Raw genomic sequence first — 22,630 nt, 5'->3', positions numbered from 1 at the left:
TTTCCAAGCAGATGGAATAAACACCTCAATTACCAAAGGAGATAAAAACTCACCACAGTAGAACAGTTATTCTTCATAAAATTGACAGTGGAAACTCATTCTCGTCCTCACTGGGCTGGATTGTATGACCTTACAGTGAGGGAGAGATCTTTCACATGTGTACCAGGCGATATCCTGCATTTGTGTTCAATTGCAGTGGAGTCTGATCTAAAATGTGTGTAGTACTCCGTCAATGTGTATGGTTTTGTGCCTACCGAGCTGTATGGGGTGCTGCCACAATCTATCCCCCATACATCCCAGCTGGAATAGCCATACAAACCCCGTCAGGCAGGAGAAACAAGGACCAGAAGCCCACTCTGATGATTTCCTCTCAACATTTTTCTTACTTACACCATATGTGCTTTACGAAACTTATGTTTGCTGGTTCGGAATATCCATTAAAGCGTAAACACACCATTACCACATTGTCGCTTCACACTTCAAAATTTCACATGAGCTTTGATAAGTTTTATAAATTTATATTTAATGTTGTTGGCAATACATAAAATGTTATTATATTAATCTGTGGTTTTCATATTGGATCAAGTTTGCGTTCTCCAAACTTAAAAAGTGTCCGTTTTGTCCGAATCTCTATACCCTCAGATAAAACAACACCGTGGTCATATTCATTGTAACACTAATGTTTACATTGCAACACTATGTATATTTCAAGTAGCAACGCACATGTAGTAAGTTGTGTTTTTCAGTAGGGTTCGTGCAATATGCACTGTCCACCTGTCGTATAACAATGTTAATGCAATGCCGATCAGCGGATAACTGTCAGATTCGAGCGATAAGATAGCAGTGAAATACACAACAAATACCTTCACACAACCCCTGTCTCCGGTCACGTCTCGTTATAACGCACCCTCCGCTTCGCAACAAAATCGGCATCAAAACACGAGTCGCGTAACGTTTTTACATGCAAAAACAGAATAGACACATGATGGACGCTGCATATATTCATTACGATGTATTTATGCAGTTGTATGTGGTGCGGTCGGTGGTGTATTTGTCAAAGAAATGTGTGCAAGCGGACAGAAAGACAGAGGGACTTGAGATACTCACAATATCGTTACCCAACTTGGTAAATCCTTCGGCACTTCGATGAGACCCTTCTTACTACAGTCAACCATTCGGGCAAGACACGAACAAGCCCCTGGACAGAGTACATTTTCTCCAAAAGCTCCATGCTGGACAATGTAACTCCCCAAAACAACAAAAGCAACACTCACAAACAGTCGAGGCATGGCCGCCATATTGGCCTGGCCTGCCTGCTAGTGTTGTAGGTTCGCAGCCTACAGGGTTGTGGGGTCCGTGATCGACCCCACGATCACCGGACATCGAGTCTGTCCCGGATCCCGGGAACCATGCTTACACGTGTATATCCAACATAGCGCACCACACGGGAAGTATATAGTGTCCACACTAGATGTAATATCGGCCGTAGTGTTCTGTTCTACGCTCATCGAGCAATGAGCTGAGACTCCCACGTTTCCACTCAATACATTCCGCAAAGAAAACTAGTCCGCGCTGATTGGTCAGACGCGGTCACGTGCGGCATATATTAACACCCGAGGTTTGAAATGCAAAACACTATGATCACATGGAATCCAGTCCTGCTAAACACTTGGATAGGGGTGTCGACAACATTTGTTTAATCTAAACTACCAACCTATGCTGTCGTGAGTTGTTTTGACAGTCGAAGGCGTAACTTTAGATGTCTTTCAAATCTTAGTTAGGCCCACAAACTTCTCGCGCGTCTTGAACTGTGATCACAAGACATTACGACTGATTTTTAACTTTGATGTAGGGAAAGACATATTTAAGCGTGAAATGATCCTCTAAATGGCTCCAGCTCTGTGAAAAAGAAAAGCTTGTTTCCGTTAGCGTTCATCTTAATTTTCAACCACCCATGAGTTGGTAACTTATCTTTCTGAGTTTTTGTGTAAAATTACATTTTAAAGCCGCTATATTTTTAACATTTTATTAACTAGGTTCAGTTATGTCATGTGATGAAAGCAGGATTAATACCTCGTTTTAGGCGCTCCTCTTTCGTAAACTAAATGGGTAGTTAAACTATGACATGGTTTAGCTTCGTTTTACTTTTGCCAAGTTAGACGATATGAATGCTTTGCTACACCCTATCAAACCATCTATTTCCAATAAATGTGAGATAGATTTTTGGAAGTTCCATACGTAATCTGTATTAGATCTAGCTAATGTGTTTCCAATTGTATCATGTTTAATGAGATTCGATTATCATCACATGTGTGATTGAAGGCCCCATATTGACGATTTCCAAAGCATATCCTATCCATCTGGTTGTGGATCCAGAGGCGAGATAGCGGAATAAATGTTTGTGAAATATGACGATCTTTTGTCTCTTAATCAATAGACGATGAGCGGCTAGAAACGTAACACTGTATTTGCGTTTGCAACAATGTGACTACCGCAGGAACATCGATCCATACCCTATAGAGCATTCAATGTCGTTTTTCCAACTATCAACGGCTGAGCTATACTTTCAAGTACAGTGACTGAAAACTGCCTTTGTCGATAAAATGCATCGGATTTCGGCGTTGTTATGATTGACGGCGGGTTGGTGTAACTTTCTGTAAATGGGCTGATAGACTAGTATAATTAGACCGTCCGCTAAGAGGAAGCACGGGAATAAAGGTGTTTACAAACCCTGTGTGACCATGAAAGGCTGGCGTTTTTCATTTTGGAACATGCTTGTATCGATTTGAAAAACGCGCGGACCACATCTAATAGATGCAAACAGAGGCAGAGATTCAGCTAATTTGAGTTTACTCCGAAGTGAATTACAAGAAATTGATTTTTTCATTAAAGATTTTTGTTGTAGAAATTCGAGGATTACCCGTGCCATTTTCTTCCTAATTATGGCGACCTTTTTCCTTTATTCACTTCGTTGTGATGGGAATTCTGTAGGGGAATTTCCTCCGATTAAAAGTCATTTCACCAATACGGCATGGAACCCGTGTCGAACGTGACCGTTATTAGATATTCCCCGCTGATTCTGAGATGTTCTCGATCTCAACAAGTTGGCCCGTGTCGAATGCACTGTGGCATTTTTGAAGTGCAAGTGCCCTTCACAGATCCATCATTCACGACATCTATAAATATGACTGTGTCGTTAAAAGACATCTGGGTGCATTTACGCTGTGATCGACAGTTGGTATTCAAATATAAAGGAACCGAAAAGTGAATTTCATGCGTTCCGACGGATGTTTTATCGATGCTGCGACATATAAGTATAAAACTAATAGAATATGTAAATATGTATGATATTCGGAATGTTAATCTGTTTATGATGCTATACGGTTTTCACTTGGCAGAGGGTCTCATGCCAGTCACTGTCTGGAAATGACAACACGTACCATTGGAACAAGTCTTCTATCAAATATAATGTCCATTGTGTTTAGTGTCACGCAGGAATCAATATAACCAGACACACGTAGATAATACACTTGCTATACATGCATATTTAATATACCGTCAGGTTATACATATATATGCGGTATAAGGAAGTCACCACAACGTCACATGACCGACTCCGTGGTGTACTGGATAGAGTGTCTGCCCTGTGATGGGAAGGTCGGTGGTTCGATTCCCGACCGCGTCATATCAAAATGAGTTAAAAGGTGGCACTTGTTGTTACCCTGCCTGGCGCTCGGCTTTAAGAGGCTAATCAAAGATCGGAGTCAGAATATTGTGCCTGAGTGGGCTATCCATACCTCAGTAGGCTAGCACTATAAAACCGGCACTAGTTTGGACTATAGCGACCACACATAGACGTACATGCTCGTATACTTACCCGTGAAGATTCCGGGGTAGAATAGGTCTTCAGCAACCCATGTTTGCCGTAAAAGGCGACTATGCTTGCCGTAAAAGGCGACTAAGGGGATCGGGTGGTCAGGCTTGCTGTCTTGGTTGATGGTCATCGATCCCAATTGCGTGGGTCGATCGTCATGATGTCAATCACTGGATTGTTTGATCCAGACTCGATTGTTTACAGTCCGCTGTCATATAGTTGTAATATTGCTGGGTGCGGCGTTAAACAACCTATCAACAAAGAAACAAAATTATGTCTTTGATGTTGTTTATCATTTACATCGCTCTTCGACTGCCGGGGCAGTCGGGTAGCCTAGTGGTTAAAGCGTTCGCTCGTCAAGCCGAAGACCCGGGTTCAATTCCCAACATGGGTACAATGTGTGAAGCCCATTTCTGGTGTCCCCCGTCGTGATATTGCTGGAATATTGCTAAAAGCGGCGTAAAACTATACTCACTCACTCACTCTTCGACTGCCACGCGTCGGCCCGAGCCTTGCGCCCATGGTATCATGCATGTCATGTCATGATGTCATGTTGGTGGTGGTGGTGCACAATTAAGATCTATTTATTGTCTTTGGTGGTAATTTATACAGAAATACAGATTTTTGTCGAAATAAAAAGGGGGGTGCGCACCCCCATTGACATGCTATAACTGTATCATCTTCCCAAGGCAAGAGTGTCCACAAGCCTATATATCAAAGTCTAGTTTCCAGAAACTATAGGCTTTGATATAGGCTGGTGGAAACTCTTGCCTCAGAAGATGCACATGTACATGTGGTATAGTGAGTGAGTGTTGTTTTATACAGTCTTTAGCAATATTCCAGCAATATCACGTCAGGGGACACCAGAAATGACCTTCACACATTGTACCCATGTCGGGAATCAAACCCGGGGCTTCAGCGTGACGAACGCACGCTTTAACAACTAGGCTACGCCACCGCCCCTTTGATATAGTGAAGTCACGTCAGTGTCACAACTAACAGTATAAGTGTACATATATATTCACTATATACTGACATAATATACATGTATAGGTGGTATACTGAAGTCTCAGCGTCATATCCAACAGTAAAGGTATACATGTATATTTAATACTGATGCACATGGTGACATCAACGGACAAACCAGCATAGCTGACATCGCACGCTACACTCACAATAGGTACGAACGATGTAAATACATGTATGTACATAAACATATACCGAGTATCTATTTCAACACATGAAATCGCAGACAAAGTTATATTTACTTTACATAAGTCTTAAGTATACACATATAAGTTAATCCATAGATACAAACATTTAAAAACGTGTTCATATTTAATATTTTCGATACACCCTATTATGATTGAATTATATATTAATTAATTAATAACATACGATCACGTGGGACATAACGTGATGATGATGATGATGATGATGATGATGATGATGATCAATAGGGTTCTTTTAACCCCTTTGATGTTAGTTGAATAATATGACTCAATAGCAATGTACTTCCGTTTTTCAACAAGGGCCAATACGGGACTACTTCCAGTCACTCGACTTGTTTCCGTCTTTCAAGAGTATTTTGACAAGTATAGCTCTTGTTTTGGTAATTCGCACTCAAATAGGATGTATTTCGCAACTATCATTTCCCTCGTACGACCACAGCGTTCACATCGTCCAAACTGTCCCTCTGATCCTGAAGATGAGCTTTTATTCAAGCGAACAATCGGAAACTGCCGTAGTCACTAAGAGCCGTTTACACAAACGCGTTTAACTGCGTTATTTCATAGTCTCTCCGGATGCATCTGATGAATCTAGGAACTCATCAAAGAAATAAAATGCAAGGTCAAAGAACCAGTTTTTATTTTATCTGTAGGTTGAAAGGGTTCAACCAGTTCCGCCCCGTCGATGTATATGGACAATTGAGTTTAAAAGGAAACTGAACTACAGATATATTTAGACGTTAATATATTTAAAACGTCATTTGGGCATGGGACGATAATGTATGTAAGAATGATTTTTTTTAAATTAAAAAAAATGTATTTCGTACAAGCTATAAAATATTTCATAAATGTCACTCATATTAAAGTGACAAATGAAATTAAGCATGTTATTGTGTGGGATGAACACCAAATATACTATAAGAAAACAGATGTGTTATACATGTTATATATCATGTGATATTGTGACGTAATAGAAAACAGTTTTATTTGAATCAAGTTTGGGACAAGTGATGATAACATGTATGGGGTACGATTCATGGTATGTTTTTTTCATGTTATGTTGTTACAAATATATTTCTTTGATTTAAAACTTATTTTCAGAACCAATGGCAGGAATTCTGAAAGAAATTCGTCTTACAGAATATTGGGGTTATAGCCACTGGGTGTTTCTGTAAAAAAAACCCCGCGGTTTTTACCAGATGATTTAAATACGTGGACATTTCTCTCGTCGAGAAACTGAATCAAGCAGTGTTCATTGAGATTTGAAATAGGCTTTTGCTACAATGTCTGTTCTTTACAACACTAGCAGCGTTAGTGAGAGAGGGGTATCGTCATTCTTATCATGCAGCTTAGCGTTTTAGTACCGGGTTGGCTTTTAGAAGCACCCGGCGTTACATCTAACTTCATTCACTTAAGAAAAACATCTCGCTCATATAACCTTCCAATGTGCTCCCGTCCCGTACGTTACTCGGGAAACTCGCTACATTCGACGAAAAATGTCTTTATTTATTTTATTCTTTTAGGCTATCGAGGCTTGAGAAGCTGGCGGTCGAATAGAACTTTTGTCGGGTGGACAAAGACGTCCCGTGGCATTGTAACTCTGTCACAACGTGGACTTAACAGTCCGATTATTTGTACGGGAAGCCCTCCTTTCATCAAACTGGCCTTATTATGAGTAAATATTATCTATTTGAATTTTCCAGTGGTCGGACTCAAACAAACACCTTCATCAATCACATTAATTGAAAATCGCACTGTTACTTTTTGAAAGGTCTTCCCGCATTGACAGGATGCCATGAAAAGAGGGCTTTGAAAGCTGTGCTTCAATGAAACACCAATTTAAACACTCTTTCTTAGGACTTATGAAATTATTGCTTAGTATAGCGTGAGAGAGACGTTTAGGCGATATATTAATCTAAATGTGGCTGTTATTGAGGTTAGACTTATAATCCGGCAACACCTGTGGAACACAGTTTCAATGAAAATTCAAACTTTTACCCTATTTGCTCAGGATAACGGTTATGAAAGTCGAATTATTTTTTCACGTTGTGTCATGAGGTAAACATTAAAAATTGCCCACTTTTAAAAAAAATTAAAAACTGTTAAAATCGCAATCTTTTTTGTCATCATTTTAAATGCATACACTCAAAGGGTAAATATACATATAGGCTTCGTCCTTTGAAATCGAAGCTAAATTGAATTGAGAAAGAAAGGTTCCCGTTAAACAACGATACTTTTTATACTGAATTAAAATATAATCGAAGCCGTGAAATTTTAATCAAATGGACGTGTCTATCATGAAACGAACATACACGATCATCTGTCTTCAGAGGACCGTAAAAAATCTCCTATATATATTTTAGTATTATCGTTTTAACGTGTAGCTGAGATAATTTTCCATGATCGAATTCAAAGCGTATTTGCGACTTGGCAAGTGTTTTTTCTTGCTGGAAGTTTATTTGACAAACGCCGATCCCGAGGCTGAAGTCATTAGTACTCCCCGCACGTGCGCACGTGCTGGCTGATTAGCGCGCGCTTGGTATAGAAGACAGACTTGGCACATATTGAGGAGCGAGTGGGAGCTGAGATTCTCATGTTCGAATAGATGGGAAACTGCCTATCCCCAGCTGAGGGAAAGGCCCCGGTTGCACGTGCTACGCAAATGGCTCCTAATTAATTCGAAGCAATGGGTAACGATCATAAGCGAGGCGGCAGAGGTTCGGCGTTCAACTGGGCTTTCGTCTGACATGCGCACTCGAAGCACTGGGCACGACTTGACAAGGGCTCGCGGACTATTTGCTTCTAGTTTTGAACGGTCGTGCGATGTCGTGGAAAATTCTTGCGAAAGAAAATTGCCCCCGTCCATGGTCGCATTTGCACCCCAGTAAAGGTTACCCTAAAATAGCAAGTAAACCCCACATTTCAATGAAAATAAACTTTAACAGTTCAAGAAATGAGATATTCTACCGTGAAAGTTTTTCCTCATGGGGGATCGGACGTTCTGAGACGTTTACACATTCACGTCTGAGAGGACGGTTAAGGTGAGACGTTGTGTCTCCAGATCCAGGCGTTTGTTCCTGAACCGAGTCATTTTGGGGGACACATTTAAAAAGCTGACACACTATAGGAACGAGGCTACGGTCCCACTTCTAACTATAGCCGCGTGTCACACGTTGGGCCAAATCTAGTATAAATGTTCACGTACGAAAATGGTATGAGATGTATCAATTCCGTTTATCTAGTGCTGTAAACGTGTTTTTCTTTTACCCCAAACTCAAGACCGTACCTGTCCTCATGAGTTGCTCTTGGAATCTTTACATAATAATTCATGTAATGAAATGAGCAACTTGTAAAAGTTTCCAATTGTTAAATGTTCAATGTGTTTCACTGATGAAAGAAATAGTTTCAGTTAGTTTGTTTGTTTATTTATTTGTACGTTTGTTGCTGAAGACCAGTTCTAACCCGGATCTTCACGGGTCAAATTGTTTCAGTGATATGGCTTATACAGAATGAGGATAGGACAAGGCGATTCAAACGTTCAAATAACTCGACTATGAACTAAAGAAATATGACAACCATTAAAACGTTTTGAATGTTCAAAATATAAAGCCAAGCGTTTCATTGTATATTGAATCACCATATAACGCCCCCTAATGTTGTAAAACATGTGCACGATTTTTTAAGTTAAAAAATATCAAAGATTAAAATTGTGTTCAATGTTTAATCGAATTTCACACTTCATTGATTTTAGCAACATTAAAGATTTGTTCAGGGTACAATGAAACACACCTTGAGGAACTATTCTATGGACGGGTATTGAAAACAACCCGTTTCAAATCGCACACAGTTTATGTTAACATCATGGGAATTCAGCCATGGGCGTTTATGTATGTATGTGTTTTAATACCTACTGCTGATATTTGACACCAGTACCCTAGGGGTTTTGTAAGCAACAATACATGCCTCAACACCCCCCACCCTCCCCGTCCTGTCCCCCCTCTCTTGAACACCGGTTTCTCCTTGCCGCCTTCACTAATCTTCTCTAATCCCCTCGCTGCTAAAAGTTAATCCGGCTTATTCATAAACTAACGTTAATACCGCTACTTGAAATAAGTCGGTGTTTGTAATCTCCTGCTTTCCGATATACAGTGGTGTATATGTGTACCTCTCTTTGTTTCACACCCGTTTCGCGCGTTACCTTTGTTTTTACCTGTCGCTCCGCGTTTAATCTTGTGATTGCATTCAGACTTCTTATAACAGCAAGAAAGAGAAATAGGATTTAATCTAAAAGGATACCCACGTTTGTTGTTGAAGACACCTGCTTAGTTGTATTGTGACAAAATACTTGTTGAACCTGATTTGAGGCAAAACAGCACGTATACGCTACATTAACACCAGCGCGTTATTTCTTGGTCTCGGCAGAAGTGGGGATAAATTTATGCACTGTTGAAATGCGTTCTCAAGACAGTGACATGTCCCAATGAGAATTACGTCACTTTGATAGCCCGTCCGCTTGACACAGACATCAGCCGGTGTTATGTGCGATTGTTACTTGACAAAACACTAACATCGTGATTATATCATGCGTATTTACTTAGGCTTACGTATTGCTTATGTCCCGTTCCGTTTGTTTGTTGTTTAACCCTCACTCAGCAATATTCCAGCTATATGACGGCGGTCTATAAATGATCGAGTCTGGACCAGACAATCCACTGATTGATATCATGAGCATCGATCCACGCAATTGGGATCGATGACATGTATCAACCATGTCAACGAGCCTGCCCACCCGATCCCGTTAGTCGCCTTTTACGACAAGCATAGTCACCTTGTACGACAAGCATGGGTTGCTGAAGACCTATTCCAACCCGGATCTTCACGGGTATCGTTCCGTGATATTGCTGGATTATTGCTGAACACGGCGTAAAACCATACTCACTCACCCTCACCTACGGCAGGTCCAAATTGGTTTATCCTCGTGTCAATTCGTTTGGTATGGTGTATTCTATCAACATCACCAGATCAGAATATCCCCCTTATGTTGAGAGTACAAATGCTGTTTTGTTTAACGCCGCTATCAGCAACATTCCAGCTATTGAACCCGGTCTGTAAAGAATCGAGCCTGGACCAGACCATCCAGTGATTAACATAATGAGCACCAATCTATGCAATTGGGATACCATTACATACATAATCCGAGTCAATGATTTGCCACGCCACCCGATCCCGTTAGTGTCCTCTCAGACACATAGGTTCCTGACACATTCTAGCCCGGAGCTCCCCGGGGATGTATACCGGTGAAGCATACGAGCAATGAACTCCGTTAATCCGGACGGTGTCCTTCCTAGTTTAACCGTCCGGATTAACGAATCATATGTATGTATGTATTAAAGTACCTTGAATTACGTCCAGGCGATTCCAACAGTACTTGTCCGTAAGGCAGGCGTCCGGATTAACGGAGTTTCGTTGTATGCATGCAAACAGTACATACTATATATTAATTACAAAGTGAATTCGAAATACATGCAAATTTATTTAAATTATCTTTTTTTTTAAATTTTAACGTTTTATTTTACCTCGAGTGTCTCATTGCATACATTTTCATTTATATTATTTCTTATCGACGCATATAATATTAATGAATCACGTAGACCGTCGATGATGTCGTGTTGGCAGAAGGTGATTCATTCGGCCCTTGAAGCCGTAGTCTATCGTACATGTCGACCATGCGGACCAACGAGGTTGGACCTGGCGACATTGACCTATGAAAATATTGGATAGGAATGACGTCTTAGTCTTTTGAGAATTAAGAAATGACATGTTTGGCTTTGACCCCAGTCTAGAATACATGGACAATCTGACGTGTTTGGTGTTGGAAGCCAGTCTAGAATATATGGACAATCTGACGTGTTTGGTGTTGGAAGCCAGTCTAGAATATATGGACAATCTGACGTGTTTGGTTTTGGAAGCCAGTCTAGAATATATGGACAATCTGACGTGTTTGGTTTTGGAAGCCAGTCTAGAATATATGGACAATCTGACTTGTTTGGTGTTGGAAGCCAGTCTAGAATATATGGACAATCTGACGTGTTTGGTGTTGGAAGCTAGTCTAGAGTATATGGACAATCTGACGTGTTTGGTGTTGGAAGCCAGTCTAGAATATATGGACAATCTGACGTGTTTGGTGTTGGAAGCTAGACTAGAGTATATGGACAATCTGACGTGTTTGGTGTTGGAAGCCAGCCTAGAGTATATGGACAATATGACGCGTTTGGTGTTGGAAGCTAGTCTAGAGTATATGGACAATCTGACTTGTTTGGTGTTGGAAGCCAGTCTAGAATATATGGACAATCTGACGTGTTTGGTGTTGGAAGCTAGTCTAGAATATATGGACAATCTGACGTGTTTGGTGTTGGAAGCTAGACTAGAGTATATGGACAATCTGACGTGTTTGGTGTTGGAAGCCAGTCTAGAATATATGGACAATCTGACGTGTTTGGTGTTGGAAGCTAGTCTAGAGTATATGGACAATCTGACGTGTTTGGTGTTGGAAGCTAGACTAGAGTATATGGACAATCTGACGTGTTTGGTGTTGGAAGCCAGTCTAGAGTATATGGACAATCTGACTTGTTTGGTGTTGGAAGCCAGTCTAGAATATATGGACAATCTGACGTGTTTGGTGTTGGAAGCTAGTCTAGAATATATGGACAATCTGACATGTTTGGTGTTGGAAGCTAGACTAGAGTATATGGACAATCTGACGTGTTTGGTGTTGGAAGCCAGTCTAGAATATATGGACAATCTGACGTGTTTGGTGTTGGAAGCTAGTCTAGAATATATGGACAATCTGACGTGTTTGGTGTTGGAAGCTAGTCTAGAATATATGGACAATCTGACGTGTTTGGTGTTGGAAGCTAGACTAGAGTATATGGACAATCTGACGTGTTTGGTGTTGGAAGCCAGTCTAGAATATATGGACAATCTGACGTGTTTGGTGTTGGAAGCTAGTCTAGACTATATGGACAATCTGACGTGTTTGGTGTTGGAAGCCAGCCTAGAGTATATGGACAATATGACGTGTTTGGTGTTGGAAGCCAGCCTAGAGTATATGGACAATATGACGTGTCAGCTTAAAGTGAGGGGAAAGGCCGAAGTGAGAGAGTGAGGTCCCACTTTAGTGAAAACCATGAGCAGGGGTAGAGTTTTGACAAGCCAAATGTCATAATCGAGACGAATCTCGTACACGGCTGAGTGGTGTTCCTCTGTTTTAGCTGTGCCTTGTACCGCTGGGCCACCCGCGCCTCCTTAAACACGGTTCCAGTCTGATACACACTTCCAGTCTCGGTCTAGACGGTTTAACCAACACCATGTGTGAAAGGGCATTGTCTCAATGATTTGGGAAATCATTTCTCGCCAGATGATTTGCATCGTGTCTTTTAGTAAGCAGATAAACAAGTGTCATTTGTCACGGACGTACACATATATATCTATGTACGTCTTTGGACCCGTCAAGATCCGGGGTAGAATAGGTCTTCTGCAACCCATGTTTGCCGTAAAAGGCGTCTATGCTTGTCGTAAGAGGCGACTAACGGGATCGGGTGGTCAGGCTCGCTGACTTGGTTGATACATGTCATCGTATCCCAATTACGTGGATCGATGGTCATGATGTCAATCACTGGATTGTTTGATCCAGACTCGATTGTTTACAGTCCGCTGTCATATTGTTGTAATATTGCTGTGTGCGGCGTTAAACAACCTATCAACAAACAAACAAAATTATGTCTTTGATGTTGTTTATCATTTACATCGCTCTTCGACTGCCGGGGCGGTCGGGTAGCCTAGTGGTTAAAGCGTTCACTCGTCACGCCGAAGACCCGGGTTCAATTCCCGACATGGGTACAATGTGTGAAGCCCATTTCTGGTGTCCCCCGTCGTGATATTGCTGGAATATTGCTAAAAGCGGCGTAAAACCATACTCACTCACTCACTCTTCGACTGCCACGCGTCGGCCCGAGCCTTGCACCATGGTATCATGCATGTGATGTCATTATGTCATGATGTCATGTTGTCAGTGTTGTCAGTGACTGTCATTCTTTCCACTGTTTGGATAAAGCAGTTTCGCGTCAAGATGTGCATTTTCATCAAGATGCCAATTCCATTTAATCGTCATAACACTCTCCGTAGAATCTATTCCAATCTCTGCCCAGTATGTTTCTGTGAAAGGAGTTGTGCAAATGAAATGTTTTTACATGTACACATAACACCCAAACTCTACTTCAATGTATGTATACTCAAGATACACACAATAATAATGATATTTACGAACAAACATACATAAATAATATGTTCTCAAAAAATGTGAAAGACATATAGATTGATTGAGTATGGTTTTACGCCGCTTTTAGAGAAGTTACAGGAATATCACAGCGGGGGATACCAGAAATGGGCTTCACACATTGTACCCATGTGGGGCATCGAACACAGGCCTTCGACGTAACGAGCGAACGCGTTAACCACAAGGCTACCAACCGCCAATTAAGATATATAGAAATATAATAGTGGAAAAAAAGAAGATTTGTTGAAAATATAAAATCAAATCACTTTCTCTGTTGCGTAACTTTCTATCATGAGTTTATCCATCAAATACACACACACAAAAACAGTGAGGTAGGTATGGATTTATGCCGACTGTTTTATGCACCCTGACCGACTTCAGGTAGAAAAATGTACAACAACAAAGCTTTATGTCACTTGAACATGATATAGTTGACGCCACTATGTTATAAATACGTCATGTCCAGTTGAACACCATCGTCTCTGACATCATACTCGTCTACCATTACGTCTAGAGCTCCAGCCAAGTTGATACGTCCACCAGCAAACATGTCACCAGACGCCACCCATCAGAGACGCCACAGCCGATGGTGGACATTATTCATCAAACCCCCCCCCCCCCCCCCCCCCCCCCCCCCCCCTCTCCCCCCTGACCCCAGGTCCCTCGTGCCCCGGGGACTGATAGCTACCATATTGGTTTGATGAGACCCACGTTTAACGCAGTCCCGCCCAGCGCTATTAGCTAATGACGTTCCGAACCCCGAGTTTTGTTTCTGTTCTGTAATGGCAATCAGAAAGCAATCGACACTAAATTTATCCAAATGTCAGTCCAGCGACTCGCATCTTGGACAGACACCAGTGTTATTTCAATCAGAGCGTCCAGTCCCAATAGACAAGACTGTTGTCCCAGAGCTGACATCTTGATGATAGATATATTGTCAATAGCTGTCAGTCAGTCTGTGTAGGTAGACTGTCTTTATAGTTAGGATGTCTGCGTGTGGTAGATATCATCACACCTGCATGGCGGTTAATGGATATATACATCATATACGTCATTATGACAACAATATTAATATCATGTACACAATAACTGTCAGTCACCTTCCTTTGAGTTTGTGTCTACAAAGAGTGTGCGTAATCAGCGATGTTGCAAATTGCCATTTACTCGGACATATCTCTCGTGTTGTTGTTTTGCGTGTAATATTTATGTATTATAGGTATGTATGTATTTGTATAGTGTAATCTATTCGGACATCCAACATAAACACAATAGATAAGGAATGGGTAGGGGTCTTTTAACTATCGTAAAAATTAAAAATCAACTATTGCAATATTGCAATAAGTAATGCGATAACATGGCGACAGTGCAACGATAAGATTCACCTCCCCCACAATGTATATCCTTGCATTGTTGGACATAGTCAAAACACAATGTATATCCTTGCATTGTTGGACATAGTCAAAACACAAAGTATATCCTTGCATTGTTGGACATAGTCAAAACACAATGTATATCCTTGCGATGTTGGACATAGTCAAAACACAATGTATATCCTTGCATTGTTGGTCATAGTAAAAAAACAATGTATATCCTTGCATTGTTGGACATAGTCAAAACACAATGTATATCCTTGCGATGTTGGACATAGTCAAAACACAATGTATATCCTTGCATGGTTGGACATAGTCAAACCACAATGTATATCCTTGCGATGTTGGACATAGTCAAAACACAATGTATATCCTTGCGATGTTGGACATAGTCAAAACACAATGTATATCCTTGCGATGTTGGACATAGTCAAAACACAATGTATATCCTTGCGATGTTGGACATAGTCAAAACACAATGTATATCCTTGCATTGTTGGACATAGTTAAAAAAACAATGTATTTCCTTGCATTGTTGGACATAGTGAAACACAATGTATATCCTTGCGATGTTGGACATAGTCAAAACACGGTGTATATCCTTGCATTCCTGGACACTAAGTCAAAACACAATGTATATCTTTGCAGTATTGGACATTAAATGAAAACCAAAAACGCCGGCCATTTCCAGTAAACTGAACAGATAAAATGTATAGATTACGATCACATGTCTCTATGAACAATGTTATTTGCAATAAACGAATAGAATATTAATTAATAATCAGCATTGTCTGTATTTTGCCACACGAATGGAGCCTAACGATAATGTATTAGTCAGTATCTAAGTTAGGTATTGATATTTAACCGGTCACCTGCGCATTTCAGACGGCCATGGACGTTCAAGCACCGCGCCGATCGTCATCACTACTCAAGCTTTATCGCAACGCAATAAAAATGTAATTTATCTATACATATATATATATATATATATATATATATATATATATATATATATATATATATATATATATATATATATATATATATATATATATATATAATCCCATTTGGATTAATAACATGCATTATTTTGTTTTTAAAATGTGCTGCCTGCGTGAGTGATTGAATGTTGTTGTTTTTTTACATATCCCAGCTTTATCAGGACGCTGTGTAAATAATCGAGTATGGGCCAGACAAACCAGTGACTGAAACAACTGCAATTAACCGCTATGAGTCTATATGCTACACAGTCATGGCATATGATGGAAACAATTCCAGGTGCTGGTCTATAACCCTGCACGCTGACGGTGGAATAGCTGCGTTTAATCAAAAACAAATCGTCATAAGCATTGGTTATTATTTTTTAACAGAAATTTGTTTTGTAATATACGATTTCATTGACTGTGGGTTAGTTATGTGGGTTATTGTCATGTGACTTGTCATGGTTATCTAATCCGCTGAGGTGTATGGAGATACACGATGCACTGAGCAGTAGATATTCTAACCGCTGACGCGACGACTCGCGTTTCCTTCCTATATATATATATCTGTTTATGTCAGAGGATATTGTATGTGTAAGTGTTAAGTCATGGCGAGAAGGTTATACAAGGTTATCCAATGTGTGTCATTCTTTCGTCAGTTTTATAACAATACAATTTAGAACACTCACTCACTCACTCACTCACTCATTCATCCACTCACTCACTCACTCACTCACTCATTCACTCACTCACCCATCCACTCAGTCACTCACTAAAACATATATGGCCAGACGAATATGACCAAAATCTTGTTTTATATGTCATGAAATTAAGTTCTTCCTTAAGCGAGAGTAGTTTAAGAATTTATGTGTCATATTTAAATGTTAGAATGTTTCCGGCGATCGGTAATAGGAAGCATCAAAAAGCGACGTAATAGTATATGTACATACTTAACACTCGACTTCATTGTCCAGCATTTAAAGAGCATTTCTGACAGCCGAGCTCTGACAGTAGCGCTCAAGCCTAAGAGTTGCGCTCCTCTCCGTGGCAAATTATTACGAGGTCGCAGATTTATATTCGTTTCCTATCACCTTTAATCCTAATTTTCATATTTCCCTCGTTTTGCTTCCACTTTTGTACGCCACCTCACATCGCCCACTATATTTTACACGAGCAGGAAAGTGTCGTCTTCAATAACACAAAAACTTAGCGATACATTTGCATGACTTTGTCCTGATTGTGCCTTGATGAATCTCTCTTTTCGCATTAAGAAAATTGATTGTGTGAAGCAAAGACAAATTTATGAAAATCCTGTCAGTTTTCCTGAATTTACGAGCTGCTATTGAGCCCTTAATCCCCGTGGACATGACATCGCTTTACGATGTGACGTGTTTGATTTCGAGGCCTCAAAGAGGATGCTCGTTATTCTATGCTTCGTTTTATGCCTGATTTGAATTTTAGAAGTAGTTTCTGTTTGCCTCCTAACGCGATGATTTATACCGATCCGTCAAAAATGATTTTAAAATTTGTTTCATTTTGGTATGGTCCCTTAATTGATACTGAGGGAGGCTTTGAAATATCCACGTCTTGATGAAAATGTTACTTATGACTGATCATGTTCGACTGGAATGGTTACATCAAGAGGGTTCTCTGTTACGGTTCATTGATGTCTGAGGATGTGGTTTGAGAGTGTTCGAACAACATATTCCTCGGTCTGGTACCGTTGCTCATAACAGCTGGGTCTGCCAGTTGGCCCGAGTCTTGTACCCCTTTAATGCTCACAGTAGTTATACCTTGCGCAGAATTTTGTTTGTTTTTTTGTTTGTTGTTTAATGCCGCACTCATCAATATTCCAGCTATATGACGGTGGTCTGTAAATAATCGAATCTGGACCAGACAATCCAGTGATCATGATCATCGATCCACGCAATCGGGATATGATGACATGCATCAAACAGGTCAGCGAGCCTGACCATCCGATCCCGTTAGTCGCGTCTTACGGCAAGCATGGGTTGCTGAAGACCTCTTCTATTCTACCCGGATTTCCTTGCGTAGAAGGACCATACATATATCTAGTGTAACCGCCGTAGTGTGTTCACATAAGTATTTCCCCCTGTTTTGTGTTGCAGTAGAATACGGCCTGGATTTCTAAATAAACAGCCGGGCAAAAGATAGAATACACCTGAAAATAAGATTTGACCAAAATATTACAAACATTATCAAAGGCTACTAGGCTGAGCACAGTCACCGAAACACTGCAAACTTAGTCCAAAACACAACTGTGATATCGTATCAATTGAATAACCATTTCTTGTTTTTTTATTTCTAGCCACCACATCAAACATATGTATATACTTTCTTTTGCTCGTGAGTTTATAATCTGTGTTGGTACTTTCGTAGTGCCAAGTCCTTTGAATGGTATTGAGAAGTGATACACATAAAGAAGAGAATCTATGGATGTCAACTTCTTTATTATGAGGAAATATGAGCGTTTCGGGGTATATGCTTAGTCCTTCATCAGGTGAATGGTCATCCTTTTCGTAGTTTGTTCATATTCGTAATTTCTCATGTCTTTGGTACAGTTGTGTTTCAGCGTCGTCATCAGTGGTAGTAGGCGGTTACAGTGGGACGAAGGCGTGGGAAAATCTCAGTCCCCGCAGTTTGATACAAGTCCTTCAACACCCCCCCCCCCCCCCCCAAAAAAAACAACAAAAAACAAAAAAACAAACCAAAACAAAACAACAACAACAACAAAAAACAAAAACAAAAGAAAAGAAAAAAACAACTCCAACTCCAACAACAACAACAACAACAACAACAACAACAACAACAACAACGCAGCCGAGAAAAAAGGAAATACTTTTGTATTACAAACAGTCAGTCACCAGATGTAAGTATGCGTTGAGATAATATCGGTGCACACCAAGTGATGTCATTCCTGGCCGGTAGAAAGAAATGCAGGTGTTCAAATAATGACGGTGATTAGTCATGAACGGAAATCCTACATATCCCTGCGCATTGTCTCCAGGTGTGGATATAAACTAAACGTTATATTTCTTCCTCTCTTTTTTGTCTTAAGTTGTATTATTTCATAACGAATATTGTCTTGATTTTGTCGTTTTGACTTGTTCCCGTATAAAAACATACAATTAAAAAACAAAGACGGTGAAATTAAACTTTCAACTGATTACTGGCAGATCAAACGGAACCCGATACATATCATTTGTGAAAATAATAAAAAGTCGCGACTGAGTTAATTAAAGATTTTTTTTAAATATTTAAAATATTTTAAAACGATTTTAATGTATTAACCTAATGTGACATACCAGCTACAATAGCGGGAACGACATTAAATGATCCATGTATGTTAGACCGTCCCCGCGATACATCCGTACGCTAAATACCAGTACAACTGGCGTTGAATCCCGTGGAGTATCGCATAAGCTTCACAGTAGCAGTGATGTAAGCGTCTTCCACACTGGCTTCTAACGTTATCAACACTACTCGTTACGCCTCGTTACGTGTTGCAGGATGCTGGGTATAACGCTGATATCGACAACGCTGTCCTCAAGTGTCACCGTCTCAAAACCTACTTTTATTACAAACCTCTTTTAACTGTTGTTACCTTTATTAAAATATTTTGAAATATTTATTCTTTGCTGGTTTGAATATAACATAGACAACTCGTATTATGCGGTGATCGGAAAACATATTTCATAGAAAGTCATGGCTATCTAAAATACTTGAATACCACGAAGCAAAAACGCAACCGTTTCCGACCATATGCATGCAGTTTATGAACCAACGGAGGACAGGTGCGGCTTCTGTGAGGATATCCCGAGTGCAAATCTCTTGTCATGGTTTTTGCGCGAATGTATACACTGTTTCCTCTCTATGTGCAAACATTTTTTTAAAGAAATGTATTGACATTTAATAGCATTAGTATCGCGACAGTTTTTCCCCTAGACGGTAGTGTTAACTGCAGTAGGCTCACGTGGCTTCGTTAGGTACTTGTAGTTGAGATTGTATGTGAAGTCTGCAGGTGCGCTGAAGACGAAACCAACATGTCTCACAAAGCTTATATATCCAGTATATTGTGAAGAAGCTTTAGAAGCTGTATCTTTAGTGTGAGGTAGTATCGTGATATTGCAGGTGCTGGTATTGCAGTCAAGACATCCACTTGCCCTCTTCGTGGATGTGTTATCCCTACCCTCATTCATTCGTTCGTTCATTCATTCATTCATTCATTCATTCATTCGTTCGTTCGTTCGTTCGTTCGTTCGTTCGTTATCCCCCTCAATGCAGAATCCATCCATCCAGTCAGTCAGTCACTGAGTCAGTCAGTCCGTCCGCCCCTCAGTCAGTCAGTCAGTCCGTCCGTCCTTCCCGCAGTCATTCAGTCAGTCAGTCCGTCCGTCCCTCAGTCAGTCAGTCAGTCCGTCCATCCGTCCCTCAGTCAGTCTGTCTGTCCATCCGTCCCTCAGTCCGTCCGTCCGTCCGTTCGTCCCTCAGTCCGTCCGTCCCTCAGTCAGTCAGTCTGTCCATCCGTCCCTCAGTCAGTCCGTCCGTCCCTCAGTCACTGAGTCGGTCCGCCCGTCCCTCAGTCTGTCAGTCCATCTCTAAGTCGGTCAGTCAGCAAGTCACTAGTCAGTCAGTCCGTCAGTCAGTCAGCCAGTCCCTCAGTCGGTCAGTCAGTCAGTCGCTGAGTAAGTCAAGCCGTCCGTCCGTCCGTCCGTCATTCATTCATTCATTCATTCAGTCCGTCCCTCAGTCAGTCAGTCCTTCCGTCCGTCCGTCCGTCCCTCAGTCAGTCCGCCCGTCCCTCAATCAGTCAGTCTGTCCATCCGTCCCTCAGTCAGTCAGTCCGCCCATCAGTCCGTCCGTCCGTCAGTTACCGAGTCAGTCAGTCAGTCAGTCAGTCCATCCGTCCCTCAGTCAGTCAGTCCGTCCCTCAGTCGGCCAGTCAGTCAGTCAGTCACTGAGTCAGTCAGTCCGTCCGTCCGTCAGTCGTCATTGCTCTCTTCCTTTCTTCATTATGTTCGTTCGTTCACTCATTCTCAATCGTATAAATTCGTCTTGCTTTATCATAAAAAATCACATTTAATTTACAAACACAACTTTGGTAACAGTTCCCATCGTTAGTTAAAGGGTCAATTCACCCCATCATATAAAGGGTCAATTCACCCCATCATATTTTTTACTATGCTCATATAATCCAATTTGAATATGAAGTTAACGTTTCTTGAAATGATGCAGAAATATTCTAAACTAATCGCCAATTAGTCAACATCAAATTGATTAAATTTTGTCGTAATCGCCACCTTCATTTCTGAAAATGTGTTTAATTTGGTACTGATTATCTAATCAGCAACTATTACTATATTTAGCTGCGTAATTATCGAGATGAATAATTGGCGGTCAAAACAGGAAAAAATAAGCTTAAGTCAATACAACATGCATATTGATATTTCATCTATGATGAGATATTGACATGGTGCCCAGATTATTAAATCAGCGAGTCACTGAAAATAATTTATATTGTTATTTCAAAAGTAATCTACCCTGCATCCCAACTTTTAGAGCACAAAGAGGGTAATAGAGTGGTCGATAACGTCCATGTCCCACTGGTATATATAGTGTACGTGCATTGTCTAACGTCCGAATCTGCGCGATCGGGTCCACGTTTTGAAAAGCAAGACGTATGCAGTGTGGTATTATAATCAGCGCATCGAGGACAAGGCTTACATTACCCGTGTCCCACATACCTATGTAAATGTACAGCCCGTATATTGTTTCCAAACAGGTGTTCACAGAATGCTACACCTGAAGTAGACTTTCAAGAGAGAGTTTTAAACCAGTAAATATTGATGTGTATCTTCACTCGCCTCCACAGTGTCTCAGTCTCTGTTTGTACAATCTCGTGGTAAATTCAAATGAGGTAAAAGAAAATGCTGTCCGGGTCTTAAACGTGAACCTTCGCTTGTTGAGATGAGAGTTTTGAATGTTACTAACACGTGCAGTGAAATAGTCGTAGCGTCTGTGTTGTTTGCAGAATAATCGTCAGCTGTGATATGAGACGATTATATTCGGGCAGAGAAAAATGAACCATTTATTAAGTGCAAACGCAAAGGTTTCAGTTCGTACACTACATACTTTGTTTGGAGATCGTAGTAAGCATCATTAAGATAGTGAGTGAGTGAGTGAGTGAGTGAGTGAGGGATTGAGTGAGTGAGTGAGTGAGGGAGGGAAGGAGGGAGCGAGCGAGTGAGTGAGTGAGTGAGCGAGTGAGTGAGTGAGTGAGTAAGACAGACCATAGCAACTTGTACGTGTTGTGCGAGAAGGAGCTCTACTGCCACCCTAAAGTGGGACGTAAGATGGGAATATCTCTAAGTGTTTGTATCACTGAACCCATGTACCATTATAAACATAAATGTGTGTGCCTCTGTGTATCTGTACCACTGTATGTGTACCTCTGTGTATCTGTACCACTGTATGTGTACCTCTGTGTATCTGTACCACTGTATGTGTACCTCTATGTATCTGTACCACTGTATGTGTGTACCTCTGTGTATCTGTACCACTGTATGTGTACCTCTGTGTATCTGTACCACTGTATGTGTGTACCTCTGTGTATCTGTACCACTGTATGTATACCTCTGTGTATCTGTACCACTGTATGTGTACCTCTGTGTATCTGTACCACTGTATGTGTGTACCTCTGTGTATCTGTACCACTGTATGTGTACCTCTGTGTATCTGTACCACGTAGTGTATCTCTGTGTATCTGTACCACTGTATGTCTGTACCTCTATGTATCTGTACCACTGTATGTGTACCTCTGT

At 40.8% G+C, this 22,630-nt stretch overlaps 2 protein-coding genes across 3 annotated transcripts in view; one reads left to right on the top strand and one right to left on the bottom strand.

The window, feature by feature from the left end:
- The window catches only part of LOC139446781 (leucine-rich repeats and immunoglobulin-like domains protein 2), a 47,013-nt gene extending 45,463 nt beyond the window's left edge, over positions 1 to 1,550 (bottom strand). For both annotated transcript variants that reach the window (XM_071228105.1, XM_071228106.1), the window contains exon 1: positions 1,108 to 1,550. In XM_071228105.1, coding sequence (XP_071084206.1) covers positions 1,108 to 1,298 — 191 coding nt within the window. In that variant the 5' untranslated portion in view covers positions 1,299 to 1,550. The remainder of the gene's footprint in view (positions 1 to 1,107) is intronic.
- A 9,371-nt stretch (positions 1,551 to 10,921) lies between these two features.
- On the top strand, positions 10,922 to 12,268 carry LOC139446565 (uncharacterized). The gene has a single exon (XM_071227861.1). The coding sequence runs from the start codon at positions 10,922 to 10,924 to the stop codon at positions 12,266 to 12,268; it is 1,347 nt and encodes a 448-aa protein (XP_071083962.1).
- Positions 12,269 to 22,630: the final 10,362 nt, after the last annotated feature.

Source organism: Haliotis cracherodii, unplaced genomic scaffold, assembly GCF_022045235.1.
Source record: "Haliotis cracherodii isolate W230 unplaced genomic scaffold, xgHalCrac1.p SCAF_6, whole genome shotgun sequence".
NCBI lineage: Eukaryota > Metazoa > Mollusca > Gastropoda > Lepetellida > Haliotidae > Haliotis > Haliotis cracherodii.
This window is presented reverse-complemented; position numbering and strand designations above follow the sequence as displayed.